We start from the raw sequence: 24,098 nt of genomic DNA, 5'->3' as shown, positions 1-24,098 counted from the left end.
TATAAGATACATCCTATACCTGTCTAGAGAAAGATGCATTTTAGTGTGTAAGACTAATAACATAAGTAATGGGAATGGAACGGTAAATGTGAAGTAAATGTGAAGGCTCACAGTGGAAAGACCAATTCTATGGCTAAGAAGGTAAATTCAGAGAGGAATTCAAATTTGCGGTAGATCTTGAAGTACATTTAGGAGTCCTCACAGGTGGAGAAAAAGGGAAAAGGACTTACAGGTAGGTGGGCAGATGGAATAGCTTGTACAAAAGCACAATGGTGTGAAAAAGTAGAACAATAAGAACTATTATTTACTGAATGCCTTTTATATTTCAGACACCATGCAAAGTTTTATCTCCTACTTTCAACAACAATCCTGTTAGTTGTTATTATTTCTATCCCACACATAAGAAACATGAAGTGACTTGCTCCAAACTGGTAGAGTCAAGATTCAAACCAAGGTTTGCCTACCCTACAGAACAGAGCTCCTCAATGGCAAAGATGGTGTTTTACATATTACTGTATTCTCCATGCCTATCATAGTGGCTGAAATCTAGAAAACATACATAACATTTGTGTGGAAAGAAGAACAAGGAGAGTAAAGAAAACTAACAGTAGTGAACAACAACATTAAATGACCACTTACTATGTGCCAGCACTTTATCAAATCATTTAATCTTCACAAAAAGTCTGTGAGGGGGTACTATTTTCAGAACTTAGCACAATTCCTGGCACATAATAGGTACTCAATAAATATCTGTTGAATGAGTAAATCCTTATTTTACAGATGGGGTAACTGAGGCTTCAGAGGAAGATTCTGGAGCTAAAAGTTGAAAGATCATACAAGTTCATACTATTACACAATGCTGCCTTTGAATTGCATTTCTCTCAGAGTATAAACGCTTATACAAAGACTTTTTCATTTATATGATCAAGATTTTTTTCAAAAGCTTTCATCTTTCCACCCAAAGTGCTTTAACTTCTGATGTCAGAAAAGAATAAACAGTCTACGGTTCTATTTCTTACTCTCAATTTCCTCTTCAAGTTCTGATTTAATATTATTATTATCTCACTAAGTTAATTTTTGGGATAAAAAACAAAGTGACAAAGATTATAAAAATTATCATGGAGTGAAAATTTACATTTTCCTATCCCTTTAAAGAGTCCAAACTACCTTACCAAGACACGAAGAGATGATGACCTCACATGTCTGTTGATTTCATCCACCCATTGATGACAGATGGAACTAGGGGAGATGATCAGAGTTGCTCTTGTTGATACTGGCTCCATCGCAACAAGGCAGTGGGGGCAGTAGAAAGGTTTAATCTTCAGATTCTTCTCTTCATAATTCACACATTTTGCGTGCTGCCACAAGTGGCATTTCAGGCACTGAACACGAGGCTTACGGTCTACCTGGTCAACTTCACCACATATGCACTCAAAGTGATAATCGGAGGAATTATAGGGACCCATGATATTAGAATGTGGCATGTCATGACCAACAGGATTTAGAGATTCAGCTTGGTCCTTTGCTGCATGTTTTTGCTTGACTTCAAAGACACATGTACTTTCAGATGTGGTAACATCAGTAACTGCAGAGTCACCGGCAGCTGGACAGAGATCCTGTGAGTTGAGGTTGATGTTAAGCTGACTTTTTTCCTTTTTTGTGGATGGAACAGGCTTTTTCCTCAATTTACTACGATTTCTCCTGGCCTTATAGTAATAATAGTAAGGATCATCATCATCATCAGAGGTGTTTGATGGCAAGTATTCAGAATCTGTGTCCTTGCTCCCTGGTTTTCTGGATTCTTTCTGAATTTTCCTTGGACTCCCCACAGCCTATGAAAAATACTATTTATTTAATTTATTTCAACAGAGTGACATATCTGAAATGAAATGCCCAACTTCATGTGCTTTACATAAAAATCTAGTAGCCAGTCTTTGTTACCCCTTCCCTGAGGAGAATCACTCTTGATCAGTGGCTTTCAAGTTGCTCTAAGAACTCCCCTCCCTGATTTTCCCTCCAAAAGCAAAAGAAAGCTCTACTGCTGTATCATTAAGATTTGGAGTGAACAAAAATTAGAAAGATAAAGGGAGCTACTAATTTTGACATCAACTTCTTATAATTTATAATCTGCCTAAATCAATAAAAGACTGGTAGTTTATAATACATAAATATACAAACTAGGGCAATTATAAAAATACCAAGTATTAAAATATAGCATTTAAACAAAGTGAAAATTAATCTACTAGTTACTGCAATTAGCAAATAAGTTCCTTCTTTCTTTCTCCTTTCTAACTGTGTACCCTCCTGCAATTATTTATTGAATGCCAATTCTGTGCCAGGTATCATGTTAGATGCTGGGGATATATATATGAGAAATATTTAGCTCCTGGTCTCAAAGGGGTCTGTTGGAAAAGACAGAACAGTAATAAATAAAATGATGCTATAGGAATGCATAAGAGGGTTATATAACAGAGAGGGGCTGTGATGGGGAGGTAGGTGCCAGCAATAGCTTCCTAGAAGTGATGTCACAGTCAAGGTTGAACAGAGGAATGAATGACATTAACATGGAATGACTGGCATTAACTGAAGGAGATTTTCTTTTTTGGGTAGCAGAAGGATTATTAAAAGCACAGAAGTTCATTGCAGTCTTCTAACCTAGCTGGGGAGAAACTGGTGGAGACTCCCTGCTCTAGGAAATGAACTTTTTGGTCTGTCATTTCTTTCACAGTAGCTAAGCTGGTAACTCTACATTTTGAATTGTTGTCATTAGTCTTTTCTTGAGTTATGTTTGCCAATTTGTAACTATTTTCTCAAAGGCAAACTGAACTTATTGGCCACAAAGCAGCAGTTTTATAACAAAATATAAACATTTTATAAGGTGATGACATGGGAAAAATAAAAACTTATGTAAAAGATTCATTGTATATAAAGAGCTATGCAAATGTAAGGTATCAATATTTTTATAAAGTATGGAACATGCTTTTTTAACTGCTGACAACAACATGAGGGTAAGAAAAGTTATCTTAAATTATAATATGCTTAACAAACTAATTTTATAATTCACTCAATAAATATTTATTGAGTACCTGACATATGTCACGCACTCTTCTCCAGGCTTAATGGTGACCAAAATAAAGTTGCTACTCTGATGGAACTTATATTCAGGAAGTAGAAAACATACGTCACAGCCGTATGCGTTTTTCCTAATGTTTGTTTTTTTATCATCAGACTGTAAGAGCTTCAGACAGGTGGGGTCTGTCAACTTATTCTGTAAAGCATCACATAAAACTACTTAATAAATGCTCTGTTACCTGCTTTTTTGTTTTATCGTGTATATCCTCTTCTTTGTAATTCTTTCCCAGTGTAAAAGTACCAGAAAAACCATGGCCTTTGATCTGTTTCACAAGACCTTCAAAAATTAAACATTTCAGCATCCTTTTCAGAAGACTCCTGTTCCGTTGAACATCGTATCTATATATAGAACTGACATACTTGTAGATGGAAAGAATGGAAACTCCTTTTTTTCCATTCATTTCTTTAACAGCTGTCAGGATCATCACACGAGTAGCTAAATGCAAAAGGATATGCTAACTCAGTCAAAACAATTAAAATGAAAAGAAAAGAAAACTCAGTTAATCTTAATGTGTACCGAGGACCAAGTTAAGAAGAAAATAAATCAAAGATTTATTAAAGATATGTTGTCTGTACATCATCATTTTGAAGAATATGTAATAAAAATTTATCTCAATAATTAAGAAATAAATTACTGTGATGGAATAATTTAAGGAAGAATTATATTAATTTGCTAATCTTACAAATCAACTATCATTTAAAACTATATATATAAAAAAAAAAACTTCTCACAGTTATTTACATAAATGCTACCATTAGCAAGGGAAACATTCATTTGCTAGCAGAATCTGAAGTAGCTACTCTTTATCAAAGCCTGGTTTAAATTGTAAGCTAAAGAAATTTAAATGTAACAAATTAAGCAAAAAACTGTCTGGACCAAGTCAAACCAAAGAATAAATGTTTATTTTTGTTAAGATAATATGCCTTGTAATTGAACTTTTATGCAAAGTATAAATAACTGTAGAAACAATTATTCATAACAATTACAAGATATCTCTATATAATGATTATAAGAACTAGAACAAAGATCACTGTAAAAAGGTGTTATCTTTAAGAGATTTCATACTTACGGGGGCAATGAATTTTTTCTTTTGGTTCAAATTCCATATTCTGGGTTTCTGTGTTTTTTACATTTCCTCCAGAATAATGTGATGGAATGAAATAATTCACCACTTTTCCCTGATATAAACAACATTAAGTAGTCACACAGTGTTTTGCTTTCAGTATTCTGAGTTGCTTAATAAAACAAACCCTCCTTCTACTAAGGAGATGAAAAAGTTATAATAAATTATGAAAGAAAGGGCTAAATATGTTATGCACACATATAAACCTTATTTTTTATTTCAGAGTTTACAGCTAGCCATCACTTTTTAAAATTGTACATGTTATCTTAAATTACCTAAATTTTAAGTGTGAAACTTCTGAAATTAACTTTTCAAGCCTTGTTTAAAATAGTAATAACCCACTGAATTTGTAATAATACTCAAAATAACTTAAAATTAACACAGCTAATGAACAGAAAATATCCAAAGGAAGTTACCGATAGTTAAAACTGAATACTCCAACTCATTTTCTACAAAGGAAATAGACATTCCCTACTCTAACCCTTACTCAAATCTGAAAGGTTAATTTTGCAAACTTTACACTACTAAAAGATCACATAACCACTAAGGTTGTGAGAATGGTGGGCCCTACAGGTAATTACAGTTATGCCTTTAACTAGTGGCCTCATTTCGGCAGGATTTAATGGGCTGACTTCAGATTCCATTACTGGAAAATATGAACTGTGAGCCATATTTGCCTCACTGAAGTTTTTTCTTTTTCTTATAAACTCTAAAATTTGTATTTTTAAACACAATTGTATTTTGGAATAAAGACTCAGAGTTTGTTTCATCTAGCAATCTAATTACTAAGCTGTTTATCCTGTAACAAAGTTCTAATTATTGATATTTGACTCTAAGATTTACATATCTGAGATTTGCACAGTTTTTGAAAAATAGCTCTCAAAAATATTTAGCAGTAATATGGAGACTTGAAGTAGTGACAAAACATTTGAGGAAGTAATGAAACTTTCCTAAGGGAATTTCTCTGCCAGCTAGAAGGAAGCTTGGTAAGTGACAGCATGTCACCTTCCTAGTTGGCCAATATCACTTTAAAAAACCCCTCCAGGTCACAAACATCCCATTTTCTGTGCCTACTTGAAGTTAACTAACAACTAATATAAATCATTAGTCACAGAGTAAATTGAAAGTGTTGACTTAAGTGCCAAGCAAATGTTCGATACATGATGCTTTTGGAGAACATATGTCCCCGCTTTCCCAAGCCCTATAGTACTCCTACTACCTCAGGAAGAGTGAGAGCATCTTGTCTGACATCTTGTCGAGTATGTGTCAGAATCAGAGCCAAAACCTCTACTGTCTTTCCGAGACCCATCTCATCTGCTAAGATTCCGCCAAGCAACTGTGGCCCAGCATTTGGGTACTCACGGATGATGCTAAGGAAAAAACAAGAAAAACACATCATAGGAATGCAAATAAAAATTACACTGTTCCTAAAGAGAACTGGGAGAAAGGCATAGAAGGCTAAGCTTTTAAAAATTATATTTTAGGTTGCAACAATTATAATCCCTAGATCATGAATATAAGAACTGTGATCAAAAACCTGCCTGAGCTGACAACTAAAGTCTGCAGAAACAGAATTGGTACTGTCATCATTTTTCTCTTCTATAAATAAAAGGAAGCATGTCTGCCTTCTTTCTGTGACCTTTATGAATCTGTGAATAAAAAAATAAGAATGGCAATAACTACTGATTCACTAGTCATATTTAATGATTCCTAAAACTCTTTCATAATAGAAATGAACAAATTTAATGAACTGGCCCATAACAAGATGACATTTTTACCTAAAATTATAATCTCTTTAAATATCAATAACTATGCATCTTCAGTCTATTATACTACATTTATCTACCGAAAAATTACAAGTGCTATTAATTCTATGTCTATCTATAAAAATGTCTAATGAGACCTGGACTTAGTATTCCTTCTTGAGGTACTGCTGAGGCTGAAGACTTATGCTACCAATCTCATACAGGTTTTTGTAATATTTATTTTTACTATCAAGTACATAAAGTTTTGCCTTACCAGCCTGTATACGGATTGTAGTAGAGTTTCAAACCCTCAGATGTAACAATTTCTCGCCATAGGAAGTGCAGGGCATTTTCTAAAGAAAAATATAATCATAAGAACAAGATTCTGTTTGTTTTCCTTTCTGCCAGATAATCACATTAAAAGAAAAGTAAGCTAACAGTCAGGACACCCTGGAAAGGCACATACACATGGGAAAAAGGCTAGGACTCCTCTCATTCTTTTCTTCAGATATTATTCTTTAGCTTCCTTTGCTTTGGGCACCAATATGTTCCATATAAACAAGTGATAAGACAGAAAAAGCATAGCAAATTACAGAGGATTAACAGGAAAAGAAAACTAATACATATAACCAAGTCTTACCCAATAAAGGAAAGTAGCTTATCTTTTATAAATCCTTCAAGAAGTTACCTGATGTCTTTAAATAACTCAACAGATACATGATACTGGACTAATACATTAATGTAAATCAGACCTAACCTTTTATATGGGTCTGAGTGGGAGGAAAGGCTTAACTGAGGAAATAATATCTAAAACTATAACACTGAAGTACTGAGTTTATTTCAGCCAGAATCTTCCACTAACCCTTCCCTTAATATTTTAAGTTGTTCAAACCAACTGCTAAGTAGGAAGTATGTCTCTACTCACCAGTGAAATGGTAAGCCATTTTTTGTTACTTTCTTTAGGGATTAATAGATGAAGTAGGAATACAGACACATAGGTTTTATAAAATGAAAAAACTTAAAAGATAAAAAGCTTTAATTTATGGGAACCAAGGGAACAGAAAAACTACTAAATGACACATGGGATTTAATCAACAAAATCCAGCCTGTGGACGAAAAACAATGAATCACTGACACATGCAGCACGGATGAACCTCAAAAACATTATGTTGAAAGAGGCCAACTCCCTCCACCCGAGTGTACACATTTTATCATTCCATTTGTTTCAAAAACAGGCAAAACTAATTTACGGTGACAGTGGTTGTCTCCCGAAGGGGTTGAAGTAGGAGAACTGACTGGGCAATTATGGAACTTGCTGGGGTGATGGAAATACTTTGTCAGCCGTGTATGATAGAAATATTAAAAGAAACAGATAAAATTAATTTTAATAGTTGTTTTCATTTAGCCCAATATGATCAAAATATTATCATTTCAATATGCAATCAATATAAAAATTAGTAGTGAGATATTTCACATTCTTTTTTTGGTACTATTTGAAATCTAGTATATATTTTAAACCTACTGCACATAATTTGGACAACCACATTTCAAGTCTCAAGAGGCATGTGTGGCCAGTGGCTACTTTTGAGAAAGTCTGGTTCTATGTCTTAACTGAGTTGCTGGTTTCACAGATGCATAGATTCATGAAAACTTATCAGACTGTGCCCTTAAGGTCTGTGCATGTTACTGTATGTAAGTTACACCTTAATCAAATTCCTTAGTTGAAAAAAATTATTTCATTTTGGAGAAAAAATAATCCAGTCTGTGGTAAACTCTACAGAGCTAATCATTTCTTAAACAAATATAAGAAAAAAATACAAGAGAGAGGAGATAAAACCTATGGAGTAAAAGCAACTTAAGAGACAGCAACTAATTCCAATATATGGATGTTATTTGGTTTCAGATTTGAACAAACTATAAGAGGGAGAAATAGAGAGAAAGGAGGGAAGGAAGGGAGAGAAATTTGGTGATATTAAGGAATTACTGGGTTTTAAAATGCATTGTACATATATTTATATCTGTTTAAAAGCTCCTTTATCTTTTAATGAAATAAACTGAAATATTAACAGAAGAAATGATACAATATGTGGGATTATTATTTCAAAATAATTCAAAATATTGGAGGAGGAGGAAGAAGAAGAAATAATATTGGCTATGAACTGATATTTCCAAAATAAAAAGTTAAAAAAAATAAAGTTTGTTGGATAAAAAAGTGGGAGAAATAAGAGCTATTCATCACTGATTAAAATAAATCTATATAGGAAGAATGAGAAATAGTTAACACTTTACTTCCTAGAGTCATGTAAAAATCTCATCTTGTGTCCATGCCTTTAAAGACAATGATAAAGAAGTGCACAAATGACTCCCATAAATCTACTACTTTTATGAAAACACTTACTAGATGGTGTTTCATTTTATTATTTATTTTGTGGAGTAAAGAAAATAAATGCAAACCTAGGAAAATTAGATTAGTCACACGTAAGTCTCCTACTTTTGTAAATTTGCTTTCTGTCCCTAACATTCATGATTAAATTGTAAAGCCTTTTACATATACTAGGAAGATTCCATCTGATCAGGTTACAAAAGCAATTCCTGGTTGAAAAGGCGTGTAAAAAATTTCTTGGTTTTTAAAAATTCCAATCAAGGCAGCCTTTACTTTGGCTGGAAAAATCAGTTCGAACTTTTACGGATGAGGGAACTCATAAATGAATTTCTCTAGATTTCAATTTTGAAGGATTTCTTAGAAAATAATTTTGTTCATAGTAACACCCATTCTATCCTATGTTTTCAATATGATTTGTTTACTGATCGATTTCCCCCTACCCTCTCTCTCATATAATCCCTCTGATCAATTTGCCTTTCTTTAAGCATCTTATACTTGCCACTAGCAGGGGTGCTTTTGAAATGCTCTTGTTGTAGCATCCAATTGACAGCCTCTCTTTGGTATGGTCTCAACACAGGGGTCAGTGCAGGATGCTGGACATCCACTTGGATGGACGGAGTTTCTTGCTGATGTGTTCGCTTCACAAAGTGATAGAGCTCATCGATGTCCTGTCCCTCTGGCTCACTCTCTGAATCTTCCTCATCCTCTTCCAACACATCTGTATATCCAAGAACAACAAATGTACTCAAAACAACCCCATCCACATTTATAAGCAATTCTTATTCCAAGAACATACCATGCATTCTTCCACCTCTGGGGCCTTGCTTAGTATGTTTTTTGACTGATCAAAAATTTACCCATCCATCCTTCAAGATAATTCAACTGATACTTTTTCCATGACATTTTCTTTTGTTTTCCCTGATCAGAATTAATATTCTCCTCTGTGTTCATGCAATACTCTTATACTTTGGATATAGTAACACATTGCAATCTGTCTGGTAATACAATCACTTGTGTGTATTCATCCCTTCCCCACTGAACTGTAATGCTCTTTGAGAGCAAAGGCTGTCTTGTTTTTATAACTCCTCAGAGCAGCTAGCACGTGCTTGCGCATTGTAGATGTTTAATAAACGTCTGAGGAACTGAACGTGAATATCTTTTGCAGTTTGTAAAAGGATAATTTATTTCACTTTTACATCTTAACATAAAAAAAATCCATATGCAGACAATTTTTCTATGTCTAATAAGACAAGGATTCCCATTCTATTTCTTATGCTAAAAAGGATAGGTATTTGGTAGCAGCACCAGCAGCCAATTAGGAGATTAAGGGCTTAAACCATCAATACAAATTAGTAAGAATTTCAGACTCATTTGTTGGGCACAATTGCCCTGTGGAAGAAGATTCATGCCTACAACATGAAAAAAAAAATTCAAACTCTTGAACAAATTTACAAACCCCATTAGCTAAAGCTAATGATTTATTACTGAAAGGTTTCAAATAGGCCTACACACATTTATAGAACAGGCCTCACTCATATGCCCTCAAATAAAAACTGTACCATAAAATACATAATTTACTTTTTTCAATAAAAATTATGTCATATTAAGATTTTCAAAAGTTTACAATTAATGTGTAGTTACATGCTTGGTTATTTCAGACTGTTAGTATAGGTGTATACTCTAGTATTAATAACTAAATTTGAAGTTTTCCTTTAAAATCCTTTAAGTTTTCCTTTGAAAAGTTCAAATTTTATTATTTTTAAAAGGCAGAATAATGGAATTCTTATCCTAACTTTAAAAATTCTAGGTGTACCTAAAATCATTCCTTCCAATTGTAAAACCAGTGATTTTCCTCCTTTTAAGTCTTTAACATGCAAAATGATTTACTATTATTAGTTATTATGAAGCTTTGCAAAGAATGTACTGCAGAAACAATTCAATAACCAAGCTCAGAAACTGATTTCCCAAATATTCCAGTATAAAAATGTTCTATAATTTGCACCTGAAATAAGGCTGACCCACCATGAGCAGGACTTGGAGAATCTGAGCCGTTTTTCCAGTAGTGTTGATGGGCTGCATCAAGCCATCCACACTCTCCCTTGGGAACCAACGGCAGACAACTCTGCAACTGCAGTCCTGACCAAGGATGCAACGTCTTGCCAAGAAACAGTAGCAAAGTTAACTGGTCTTTATGGGAAGCAGGCTCTTGAGATTATTTGTCAGACTGCAAAGGAGAGGTGGAATAAAGGCCAGCCAAGAATCTCTGGCCATGACAAAATAAAAAAGCACAGGAATAATGCAAAAATTCCAATCAGCTCAGATCCCTTTAAATTCTGCCTATTGACTCCATAAACATTTCTTGAGTAATTACTATAAGCTAAGCACACTATTAAGCAAATAAAGACAAAAATTATAGAAGTAGGGGCATTTCGGATAAGTATAATTTTGTCATATAGCAATTTTATGAAGGTTTAATTTTTACTATGGTTTTAGTAGCTGTTTTTCTGGTTGTTATGTATAGGATTTGGGGGAAAACCCACAGTTCTTCAGTAGTAGCAATTTTAAAGTTTACTTTAAATATTACCTGGAATAATAAAATTGTATAACTTTTCCATCACTCTCTTCATGAGTTGATTGAACTTTTTCATTCTTGAGTTTGCATCACTCAGAAAATCTAGTTTTGCTAGGCCACCTTCCAAAAGATAAATTCCAACCTACATAGAATTAATCAACATAAAAAGAGTTTTGATTGTACTATACCATTTTTGAGGATATAAGAAAAACATTTTTTAACATCATCATTTTTAAAGGTATTCACAGTATTTACCCCACAAACACTAAATATATACCTACCAAATCTCCCTTAGATGTTTTCACTTTCAATAACAAATTCATTCTACAAATGCAGTACCTACTATGTGTGATGCACCATTTAAGTAGCTAGAAAAAAAAAATATTTCCTTAACTGGAACTGAACCTGGGAGACTGTGATGAGAACACCAATTCTACCAACCAAGTCAATGATTTCCCAACTGGATGATCATCAGAATAATCAATGAAGCTGGTTAAAAATGCAGATTCCCCCAGAAGATTCTGATGCACATGACAGGATTCTTAAGCACGGTTAGGTTTGGGAATCCCTATTACTAGATCAAACACTAAAATGTATAGGAAAACAGACCTTGATTAAGGTTATGTAGCTTGAGTCTAGTGAAACAATGTAGTATGAAGTTTTGTAGTCAAAATACTTGAATTTTAATACTGGCATTGATATTTAAGAGCTAAATAAACAAACAAAATGATTGATTTATTCTGACCCAAATGGGGAGAAGCCTATATGAGATAGCCCACTTAGTACAATTTTAAAACTTCCTAATGGTAGATAATCAATAAACACAGTTTCCTTCATTTTCCTGTATTATCCTGAGCTTGATTCCCTAATCACTGAGATTCTCGTATTTTTTCACTAAAGAACAAGAATCAACCAGCATTATACAGGAATAAGTGGCAAAGATTATTTTTCACTACTTATACTCTGCTTTGTACCTAGAGATGGCTTGCTATAGCAGCAAAAAGTGTTTAAATGTTTATAAAAATTGGGATTAGGGAAGACAGAACAGATCAAGATTTGGTGTGTGGGTGGGAGAAGTGGACAGAACACAGGCATACAATCCATGAATTCTTACATACTTGTTATCCCTGAGCCACAATTTTTGGCACTCACTATCAGCAAAGAGAGGGAATGCTTGGTTGTATAGTTAGACTGTACAGGGAAGAATTAATTACAATCTAATGCTTCTAAATTTTCTCCTTTCCTTCTGTCAATTCTGAAACTATAAATAGGGCTATCGATATAATTGCCTTTTAAAAAAAAATTTATTTATTTTAATTTATTTATTTTTGGCTGTGTTGGGTCTTCGTTTCTGTGTGAGGGCTTTCTCTAGTTGCGGCGAGCAGGGGCCACTCTTCATCGCGGTGCGCGGGCCTCTCACTGTCGTGGCCTCTCTTGTTGCGGAGCACAGGCTCCAGACGCGCAGGCTCAGTAGTTGTGGTTCACGGGCCCAGTTGCCCCATGGCATGTGGGATCTTCCCAGACCAGGGCTCGAACCCGTGTCCCCTGCATTGGCAGGCAGATTCTCAACCACTGCGCCACCAGGGAAGCCTGATATAATTGCTTTATAATGTAAGAAATGTGTAACACAGTTTTCAACTGAACAGAGGTGAATTTAACATTTTAGAATTTCTTTTCAAGTTTTAGCATGAAGGCATATAAACCTGCTTCATAGTTTACAAAGTACATTTACTTACATTACCTCACCTGATTCTCAACACAACTGTATGAGGTAAAAAGAATGAGTACTATTTACATTTCGTACAAAAAGAAGCTGAAATTAGGGCCTTTAAATGATTCACAAAAAGTTACTTGGCTAGTGAATAGCAGAGACTGAAATGAATGGTAAATTTATTCATTCATTTACTGAAAATCTGCTTAGTACATGGTATTTTACTGGGCTGTGAAGACAATAAACTTCATAGTCTAGTGAGGGGAAAAGATATAAAATGTAAGTACACTACAAGTGACCAAGGCAAAAATAAGCATATGTGTTAGATATTATGGGGGAAGAGCATGGAACACCGTCCATGGAGTTTAAGAAAAGATCTCCTTAGGTGAAGTAAACTCTGAGCTGAACATTAAGCAATGACCAGGAGTTAGGGACGAGGAAGGAACAACCCAGGCAGAGGGAAGTGTGAGAGCAAAAGCAGAGATGCAAAAAGACAGCAGGGTATCTGCAGGAAACAAATTAATTTGCACTTTCTGGGGCAAACTAAAAAGCAGAGTGATTAAGAGTTGAGGCTGGAGAAGGAGACAAAGGCCTATCAAAGGAGAGACTTATATGCCAGATTATCATTAATTCTAGAGGCAGTAAATAGACTAGAATTCCATTTGCATTCATATCATACCAGCCCAGAGACAAAGGAAATGAAGGAGTTGAAAAGGCAATATTAAAGGATTGCTACAGGAAGAGAAAGAGATAATGAGGACCAAAACAAGTCACTGAGAGCAGAACTGGAAAGGGCGAACCAGGAAGATCCTGAAAAAAGAGCAGCCTGAAAATGATTAGCTATAATATACATTTTTTATAGTTATTGAATGTCCCAAATAAAGCGTACTTTGACACTTAATAATGAGAGGCTTATTGCTGGCTTTCCAGACCTTCCTTCTAAGTTAATTTCAAAATGGGCTGTCTGATGCAGAAGAACCTTAAAAGACACTACAGAAATTGCATACCTTGATAATGTGATTTCCTTCTGGTTTTTGGTAAAGTTTTATTCTTTTCTTCTTTTGCAGCCACCCCAAATCTTCTAACATTTCACCACTGAAGGATGATTCCACTTGAATACCTTTGTCACAAATACTGATTGGCTCGTTGAGTCCTCTTTCTTTTTTCTCTACATCTTCGCATTCTGAATGAACATAGATCACAAACTGATAGCTCGACTCTGAACTCATCAGTGTAAAACTCGTTTCAGAAAAATTTTCAATTAAACTCTGTTCAGGAAGAAGCTGAAGAGTTAATTCCCCTAGAAATGCTTTCCAAGAATTATCAAAGTGATAGGGAGAAATCACAATATTCAGCTTTAGAGACAAAGGGGAAAAAATGCCACCAGTCTCTTCTTCAACTGATTTTGAGACGCTCACCACTTCTGAACACCTCTTCTTATCTTTGTGAGCCACTTCTTCCTTTAGACTATCATCTAGGATGATGCAGTGAGCAGAAGAGGAGTCCAAGCCTGGGCAGCACTGCTCGTCATCAGTTAAGGTGAGAGGTTCATTCCTTCTGTCCTCATGCATATTCCAACGAAGCTGCTGTTGCTTCTCCTCATCTACCCTCACTGGAGGAGCACGTTTCCGTCGGCTGCTCATTTTCAAGTTATCTTGGTAAATATGAAGTCTAGAAGACAAACGCAACAGTAGGCATTCTAAGAGAGGATTTTAGTATTAAAATACTCCCAGATGAGAAATTCAGCATAGAAAAATAATCCCACACATAACATGAAATCTTCAGAGACACACATAAAGTAATGGATAATTTTTTTAATAAGTCAAATACGGCTTTGGAACACATTGACTATAATCTCATGTATCATATAAATTCTAATGGTCTTATTGGTCTTCTACAGATAAATTTAATATAGATAATTTGTTGTTTAAAATAAAATAAATTCTAAAAATACATTTAAGGAGCAGCATGAGAGTAAGGTAGATCTCTCAGATATCCTGGAAATGCTTATTTGAAAACTTTTAGTAACATTTAGATTCATATCATCACCATAGAATTTCAATTTTGTTTTATAATCCCAAAGAGTTAACAAAACTTCACTTGACTCTTACATAACTTAAAAATCCCTAAAAATATATCTTCTTTTTCAAAAGAGGAAGAAGAAAACATAGAAATGTATTTCTTTTTGTGAATCAGCATATAAGAAGAATAAGAGAGATAGCTGGGCAAGAAATAAGGTGGTGATGGTAACCAGGGGAAACAAGGCAGAGACAATAAAAGAAGAAAACTTAAAAATATAGGGAAAAAAGAAAAGAAAGCTTTGTCATCTCAAAAGAGGAAACTGGGCTAAAAGCAGCCTATATAAGGTAGGCCCTAAACTACATTTCCCAAAAGAATAGCCAATTCCTATACGTAGCATAAAACAACTCAGAGAAGTTAAATTACAAAGTCATAATGATGGTTGGTGCCTATTCCAATTTATTCTAACCATGTAGCTGGGGAAAAAAAAAAGGATGTATAAACAAAATTTGTCTTCAAGTGCAGTTTAAGAAATATTCTCAGAAAAGGGAACCCTCCTGCACTGTTAGTGGGAATGTAAATTGATACAGCCACTATGGAGAACAGTATGGAGGTTCCTTAAAAAACTAAAAATAGAAGTACCATACAACCTAGCAACCCCACTACTGGGCATATACCCTGAGAAAACCATAATTCAAAAAGAGTCATGTACCACAATGTTCATTGCAGCTCTATTTACAATAGCCAGAACATGGAAGCAACCTAAGTGTTCATCAACAGATGAATGGATAAAGAAGATGTGGCACATATATACAACGGAATGTTACTCAGCCATAAAAAGAAACGAAACTGTGTTATTTGTAGTGAGGTGGATGGACCTAGAGTCTGTCATACAGAATGAAGTTAAGTCAGAAAGAGAAAAACAAATACTGTATGGTAACACATATATATGGAATCAAAAAAAAAAATGGTTCTGAAGAACATAGGGGCAGGACAGGAATAAAGACGCAGACATAGAGAATGGGCGTGAGGAAATGGGGAGGGGGAAGGATAAGCTGGGACGAAGTGAGAGTGTCATGGACATATATACACTACCAAATGTAAAATAGATAGCTAGTGGGAAGCAGCTGCATAGCACAGGGAGATCAGCTCGGTGCTTTGTGACCACCTTGAGGGGTGGGATAGGGAGGATGGGAGGGAGACGCAAGAGGGAGGACATATGGGGATATATGCATATGTATAGCTGATTCACTTTGTTATAAAGCAGAAACTAACACACCATTGTAAAGCAATTATACTCCAATAAAGATGTTAAAAATATATATATAACATATATAGAAAAACAAAAAAAAGAAATATTCTCAGTAATTCCATTTTTAAATAAAATCCAGTCAGGTATTCGCTGAGTCCCCAGTAAGTATTCAACACCGTGCTGTATTTGAGGAGAGGATATAAAAGAAGTATAGATCAAACCATGGTCTTTAATTCAGTACAGACGACAAACTGAGCACACAGAGCAGCCTATATCCCTCTACTTCCACTAACTCCCCATCCTTAATTACTCTGCTCCAAATCTAGCCCTGTTTAAGATAATACAAAACAAGGGGAAATCTCAGCTGACCAGAAACTTTGAGGTATTCCTAAAGAATGATACAGAGGGAATCAGACTGGAAAGCTGAGTGACAGCGTGAATGTATTAGCACAAAAGATGGGAGCATCATCAAGAGGGCTGCCGTGCTCAGTGGTGGGGGACCTGGCAGTGGAACCCAAAGCGAGTCCAGGGCTACAGCACAGATAATAGCAGAACAATAAAGTGGGAACCCACAGGCCCTTACCTGCCCTATTTTTCCCAAAGGCAAGGTAGCTGTGATGGGGGTATCTATTTTCTGGTGAGAGCGGTGCCTAAACCGGAAAGATGTCCTTTGCCACTGACTAAAGAAAAAAAGGCAGATGGCAATGGACTCTGCCTGTATGGAGGTCTCACCAATCTCCCATCCTCACTGAATACAACAGAAAACAAGTCTTACATCTGCTTCTGAGCCCCCCCTTAAGCAAACTGTAAAAGCAGAGACAATGAAAGGTAAAGTGGGGAATCTGAACCTCAAAGATGAGTTCACAATCAACAAACATGAAGGGATCTCAAACAGGAGAATAAATGAACAAAGAAACTTTCACCCAAACAGATGGAGCAATCTGAATAAGAACTTTATAAAACAGTCAACATCATTACATCCTCAGGGAGATAACATATTGTTTTCATGAAACAGAATCAGGAAGTCATAACACAAAAAGGTGGCTATTAAAAAAACTGATTGGCAATTTTAGGAAAGCAGATTATATTACTGGATATTTTCGATCCACAGTTGGCTGAATCTGTGGATGCAGAATCTGCAGACATGGAGGGCTGACTGTATCTTTAAAGAAATGAAGATGAAAAAAATGACAAAAGCCAAGAGAATTCACTTGCAGACCCACATTTACAAGAAATGTTAAAGGAAGTCCTCACGAAGGAAAATGATATTAGATGGAAATCTGGACCTACACAATGGAATAAAAAGCATTGTGAATGAAAAATATGTGCATAAATATGTCTTTTTCTCTTGTTTTTACAGTTCTTTAAAAGATAACTTTAAAAATTTTTATTCTGAAAATTGTCAAGTCTACATAAAAAGAGAGAAAATAGCTTAGTAGTATAATCATAGAGATATACATACTATGTACTATGTTTACGGACTGGAAGACTTGAGATGCCGAAATGTCAATTCCTCAATATTGATCTACAGAGTCAAAGTAATCCCATTCGAAATCCCAACAGGCCTTTTTTTTTTGTAGATACTGACAAGCTGATTCCCAAGAACTAGAAGAGTCAAAATAATTTTGAAAAAGAAGAGTAAAGTTGAAAGATTTAACAATGACTCCAGGACTTAACACTGACAGTAATCAAAACAGTGTGGTAATGATATAAAGATAGACATATAGACCAATGGAACAAAATAAAGTGTCCTGTAACAGACCCACATAGCATGGTCAATTGATTTTTGAAAGAAATTCAAAGGCAATTAATGGGGAAAGAATATCCCTTTTAATAGATACCTCTATGCAAAAAAAAAAAAGAACCTTGATCTTTACGTCCCCACACACACAAAAACTAACTTGAAATGGATCATAAACTGAAATATAAAAGCTAAAACTGTAAGGCTTCCAGAAGAAAACTGAAGAGAAAATCTAAGTGACAGTGGATTAGGCCAAAAAAAAAAAAAATTTAAATAGGACACAAGAAGCAGAGACTATAAGAAAATGATAAATTAGGCTTTAATGAAATTAAATACTTTGGCTCTTCAAAAGATATTCTTATGAAAATGACAGGGGAAGCTGCGGATGGGAAACAATATTAGTAAAACAAATACCTGATGAAAGATTTCTATGTGGAATATATAAACAACTCTTGCAAAACTATAGTAAGAAAAACAACCTTATTAAAAAAATGGACACAAATTTTGAACAGTCGTTTCACCAAAGAGGATCTATACGTTGCAAATACTGTAAGCACATGAAAATATCTTCACCATCATCAGTCATTAAGGCATTTCAAAGTCAACCCATAAACCACAATGAGAAACTACATATCCAGTAGGATGATTAAAATTTAAAAGACTGAGGATGTAGAAGAACTAGAACTGAACTCTCCAGCATTCCAACAGGAAAAGTCTGTCAATTTCTTACAAAATTGAATATACATTTTCTGTGCAGCCTATTAATCCCACTCATAGGCATTTACCTAAGAGAAATAAAAACACAGAATCATAAAAAAGACTTAAACTTGAATTTTTAAATAGCAGTTTTATTAATAAAAGCCTACAACTGGAAACAACCCAAATGTCCATCACCTGATGAATGGATAAACAAATGGAATACTACTCATGATAAACTACTGATACATATAACAACATGGATGAATTTTTAACACATTATACTAAGTGAAGGAAGCCAGAAGTGAAAGTCTACACAGTGTATGATTCCATTTATATGAAATTCTAGAAAAAGTAAAAATCTAGTGACAGAAAGCAGATTAGTGGTTACCAGGGGCCAGGAAGTGGTAAGAGGTGACTGACAGCAAAGAAGCAGAAGGGAAACCTTTGGGGTGACAGAAATGTTCTACTGGTGATCACATGATTGTACACATTTGCCAAAATTCATCAAATTGTATATGTAAAATTGTTGAATTTTATTGCATGTAATTTACCTTAATAAAACTAATTTAAAAAGCAGGACTTCCCTGGTGGTGCAGTGGTTTAGAATCCGCCCGCCAATGCAGGGGACACGGGTTCGATTCCTGGCCCGGGAAGATCCCACATGCCGCGGAGCAACTAAGCCCATGCGTCACAACTACTGAGCCTCTGCTCTAGAGCCCGCGAGCCACAACTACTGAAGCCCGCGTGCCTAGAGCCCGTGCTCTGCAACAAGAGAAGCCACCACAATGAGAAGCCCACGCACGGCAACGAAGAGTAGCCCCCGTTCGCCGCAACTAGAGAAAGCCCACGCGCTGCAAGGAAGACCCAACGCAGCCAAAAATAAATAAATTAATTAAAAAAAAAACTAATTTAAAAAGCAAAGACAAAAAGTAGGTGCAGAAGTGATTTAAAAACTGTCAGAGAATATTAAGAATAGCTTTATTCTAATAAACTTGAAAAATCTAGATAAAATGTGTAATTTACTAACAAAATGTAATGAATAAAACTGGTCCAATAAACAGAAGATCTGAATAGAACAATAACCATAAAAGAAACAAATAATATTACTTATCTACCTAAGATCTACCTCATTTCCTTGTTGACAGAACCTTTTTCTTATTTAGGAACACGTTGGCCTTGTGACTTAAAAGAAGAGTGGTTTCCTCCGTAGTCTCAAGGAAGTTGTTTGTGCAGTCCAATAAGGATGCCACTAGCTTCCTGTGGCTATTTAACTTTAAGCTAAAAAAAGATTTGAACTCAGCTCTTCATTCTCACTAACCACACTTCAAGAGCTCAAAAGCCATATGTGACTAGTGGCTACTGTACTGGACAGTGTAAATATATATAGAACATTCTCATAATTGCAAAATGTCTATCAAACATTGCTGGTCTAAGTCAATCATGAGAATTCCACTCCCTCAACCAGTGCTTGGTTTATGAATATGCAGGTGGTGATCTATCTCTGACTATAGTTAACTACTTCTCAAGCATCTTATCGCCTCTATTATCTTGGATAAGAGATCAGAATCATATAGGGAGCCCTTAATAACCTAAGTGCTTATCTGTGTCCGGTTCTCCTCAGAGCACAGGCTGGAATACTGGAATTGGGTCACTGTGCTGAAGTTAGGTTATTCCAGTTTATCAGTTAGCTACTGTCATAAATATGCCGTATAACGCGCCACCCAAAGCTCTGCCTTGAGACAGCAGTCATTTATGCTCACAGATGTGCAGGTTAGCTGAGGGCTGGCTGAGCTAGGCTAGGTTTCGGGAGAAGCGGCCCGGCTCTGCTTGATGTAGTCCTCATCCTTCTCCTGGGACCAGAAAAAAAACCCAGGAATGTTCTTATGGCAGTGACTGAGGTGTAAGAGTACCAATCCAACCAAACAGGTATTTTTCTGTATTTGGTCAGGGTGAAACCACTAAGGTTCCACAGGCCAAAGCAAGTCACATGGATGGACTCAAAAGTCAAGAGGTGGGGACATATATTACACTTCTTTATGGGTGGAACCGCTCATGGCAAAGAGCATGGATATGAGGTAGGGGATGGGGAGGGAACTGGGCCAGTTACACAATCTATCACACCCATCACAGTAATATCAGTAACATGGTAATTACGGAATCATTAACTCTAAAAGCCCCCAAAGCAACTGGCTAAAGTGTCTCACATCTGCAAAGCAATCTGGTTTACAGGAGAGAATGTGGGCTTTGAAGTCCTATCAATAGCTTCTAATTCTAGCCTTGGCACGTACAAAATTATCTAGCCTCTGTGTATGTACAAGAGCACAGCAACAGAAATTTAGCATATATTCAGTAAGTGGTAGTTGCTATTATCATCACCCTGAGAACACTATAAACTATATTTTACAATAAACAAACTTTAAAGTGGCAGGATGGGGGACTATAGATCAGCGTGTTTCAAATTTGACTTACATTAGAATCACCTGGAGGAAATTTTAAAAATCCTGATGCCTGGTACTACCCCAGCCAATTAAATTATAATCTCTGGGGCAGGGCCCAGGCACTACCTCCATTATTTTTTAGGCTCCCTAGGTGATTCCAGCATGCAGCCAGGTTTGAGAAACCTCGTTATTGTTAGCCAGCTGCCTACTAAAATCCACTTCTTTCTTTCCAAAGTATAGTATAGATGGGAAATGTCTGCTCAACTGGTGCTGCATCTCTAGTAATCCATGACCATTTTGAGCGAATCAATTGCGAAGAGAGGTTAACATGTGCCCTTTCTCTTACAACAGTCTTGTAATAGAGATATTATTGAATCAGAACACATTCCTTCAACTCTCTGTTCTTTTCTCTGATAAGGCTCATCCAGTATCTTTTAAGTGATATATACCACTATAATTTGCACATTCTTTCAGATGTTTGCTTCCAATCTGATTCTTCTAATATTATAGAAGTATTTGTCAATTACAATGATAAGTTGAAGAAAAATAAAGACCAGGATTTCTAGCAAGGCTCTCGTTTTGTTCAGTTCTCTACTGAGCAAACGTTCATGATCTGCCTTCCCTCCACCCCACCATCCTCTTTTGGTTGACTCTTTTTCTAGCAGATCCTTATCTAGGGATAACTCTTGAACCAAAGAAGATAATATTTGATCAAAGCTACTTATAACCATAATGTTAACTGGTAGCTAATAAGTCAAGTACTGGTAAAATTCCATATATCTCCAATCATTTTCCAATTCTAAATCTTTCTCCTTGTTTTCTTCATACTAGATGAATCTCATCTTTGATGATTCTGCTTCTTCTTCCTCCCCCTTAAATATCAGTGTTTGGGTATAACATGATTATATGCAGCTTTCTATATGGACCACATTTTTACTGTCCCTCACTTAGATGTAAAAAGCCTTTTGCTTGAAATGCCCTTTCATGCTTTTCTGCCTATCGCTGTCCTAATCTCCCCACCCATGACCAGGTATGCTGAGTTAAGGGCCTCTCCTCCTTGATCCCAACTGCCACAGTGTTCTTAACTGTTTGACTTTGAACTGCTTGAAAGCTGGGCAGGAATAGTATCCTATTCAGCATTGTACTCCCAATGCCAGGTCAGTGTCAGGATGGAAATGATATACAACGTAGTGTGAACCAAAGATCTCTAATTCCCTGAATACCCTCTCTCTTTTTAAGGACCTAGTATAGTACTTTACTCATATTTCTTTTTGGAAAAATCTCTCTTAACCATATTCTAAAAGACTATAGGTAGTGTGAAACTACTCCTTACTATTTCTGGCCCAGAATGAGACAGAGAAAACTGACTGACCTGTATCTTTAACAGAAAACAAAGATAGATTGCTAGAAGAGTAAACATAAAATGTTAAGTTACTAAGACAATACAACAAATGGATATCAATTAAACTTATTCAGGTTCTTTCCTCTCCAAATTATTAGCTCTTCATTAAAAGACACATACCAATCCTGAATTACCACAAATCCATGGCAGGCCTGGGTTTAGGCTATTAGGGGAACAAAAAGTATATACATTTGAGAGATTGCTGTCCAAGGTTAGCCTTATGCAAGTGAAGCCCAATCACTACTGATAACTGAAAAGTTCTCAGTGACCTAGCATTACCACAATCTTCTTCTGCAGTGATAATCCCAGTAGGCTGAGAGTATTTTCATCTACTGAACTCTAGAACATATGTTAGTCACAGATACTTAGAAAATGCCCTCATAAGATTTTTCACCAGCAGATTGTTTCCCCCAAATCTTTCTAGCCTGAACTCTTAGTAAAAGATTTGTTTTAATAATCCTGTAAGTACAGTTCTTTAGGCTGGACAAGAAGAGGATATATATACATATATATAGCATCTTTCAAAACTAAACTATTTTATTCTCAACTGCCAGCTTATTGGCTAAGTGGACCTTGTAAACTCCAGGAAGTGCCAGCTTTTGCAGTACAGGAACACTTATCCCACAACTGTTCACTACCACACTGCTTCCAGCATGATTACTGATCATAAATCAACTAGTCTTTTTGGTGACAGTACAGATACTATGGATCATTTCAATTCATGGGAGTTTCATCATTCTTGCTATCACCCAACCGAATAGTAAAAAATAGCTTTAATGACTTTAAAATTATTATTTTTTTGTTCCGTTAAAGCCACAAGTTAATTTAAACACAAGTAGCAAAACACCAAACATCTAGGATTTTTACCTCATGGCTAATGTCAAGTCACTTAGAAAAAAGACACAAGCTTAATGGCCATTATTTAATAATACTGTTTATCTGACAGTGACCGTCAATCATCAGAAACCACATCTTGGTTCTGGAAAGTAGCAACTACCACGGAGTCAAAGTGTACAACGTGCACTGGTGGTTTTGAATGCGAATGTAATTAATATGACTCCAGAGGCAACTGAGAACTTTCAGACTAACTTGGCCTCGGCCTCCCCTTTACTACATTACAACTCCGCCCACCAAGAAGCTAGGCAGCTGCCCAGTTCCAAGTCTCCAGGGGCATATCTGCGGCGAATAGTGATACCCACTCAGTTTTCTTCCTAAAGACTCAAAAGCGGTTCGAGGAGTCTGAGGAGGGCTGTCAGCGCCGATCGCTCCCAGCAGGCCGGGCAAACAAGCTGCCGCGAGGCGGAGGAGCGCGATCACAGCCCCCGGGGCGCTCGAACAAGACACTGCAGGCCCCAGCCCCCGGGGAGAAGCACAGCCTCCTTTCCCACGGCCCCACCTCGTCCCGGGGGAGCCGCGGCGGTCCACGGGCCCACACGTCTGGGATGGGGAAGGGTCGGGGGGACCCGCGCTGCGGCTCCCTCTCAGCCTTTTAGTTTCCCGGACTCCAGAACAACAGAGTCCTCCCTCCCTGGGACCTCCGTCTCTGTGCAGAGACGTCTTCCGTCCCCGACCTCTGACCCCTGACCCTCCATCACCCAAGCGCCTACCTAGACTCGTTCTCCAAGCCCCTAGAGCTTCTCTGCACCAAGGCCCGGGGCCCTCTAATGCGCCCGCAGGTCCCGGGCACGCATTCGCCACCCAGCGAACATCCGCCTGAGGTGGGCACGCGCGAATTAGGCTGGCGTGTGTTGCGGTTCCTGGGGGGGGCCCAGAAACCACAGCTCCTAGGTGCCGGGCGCGCGCTGGAGCGTGGGGTCAAGGTGAACGCGCACGTAGGAGCGCCCCGCCCCCTTTGTCCGGCAGTGGCTTCATGAGTGTCT

General features: G+C 36.7%; 1 protein-coding gene across 3 annotated transcripts in view; it reads right to left on the bottom strand.

The window, feature by feature from the left end:
* Nucleotides 1-24,024, bottom strand: part of SHPRH (SNF2 histone linker PHD RING helicase) — a 92,488-nt gene extending 68,464 nt beyond the window's left edge. The window contains exons 1-9 of one of the 3 annotated variants that reach the window (XM_082474403.1): nt 23,826-24,024; nt 13,675-14,338; nt 10,969-11,098; nt 8,884-9,102; nt 6,276-6,354; nt 5,476-5,626; nt 4,203-4,311; nt 3,312-3,568; nt 1,173-1,832 (exon numbers count right to left, since the gene is read on the bottom strand). In XM_082474403.1, coding sequence (XP_082330529.1) covers nt 1,173-1,832; nt 3,312-3,568; nt 4,203-4,311; nt 5,476-5,626; nt 6,276-6,354; nt 8,884-9,102; nt 10,969-11,098; nt 13,675-14,310 — 2,241 coding nt within the window. In that variant the 5' untranslated portion in view covers nt 14,311-14,338; nt 23,826-24,024. Of the gene's footprint in view, nt 1-1,172; nt 1,833-3,311; nt 3,569-4,202; nt 4,312-5,475; nt 5,627-6,275; nt 6,355-8,883; nt 9,103-10,968; nt 11,099-13,674; nt 14,339-23,417; nt 23,784-23,825 lie in introns of those variants that run through there. The other 2 variants (XM_082474404.1, XM_082474405.1) reach the window with 2 other exon arrangements.
* Nucleotides 24,025-24,098: the final 74 nt, after the last annotated feature.

Source organism: Balaenoptera physalus (assembly GCF_965194825.1).
Source record: "Balaenoptera physalus genome assembly, chromosome: 9".
NCBI lineage: Eukaryota > Metazoa > Chordata > Mammalia > Artiodactyla > Balaenopteridae > Balaenoptera > Balaenoptera physalus.
Note: the sequence above shows the minus strand (reverse complement) of the source record. Positions and strands in the feature narration are given on the sequence as shown.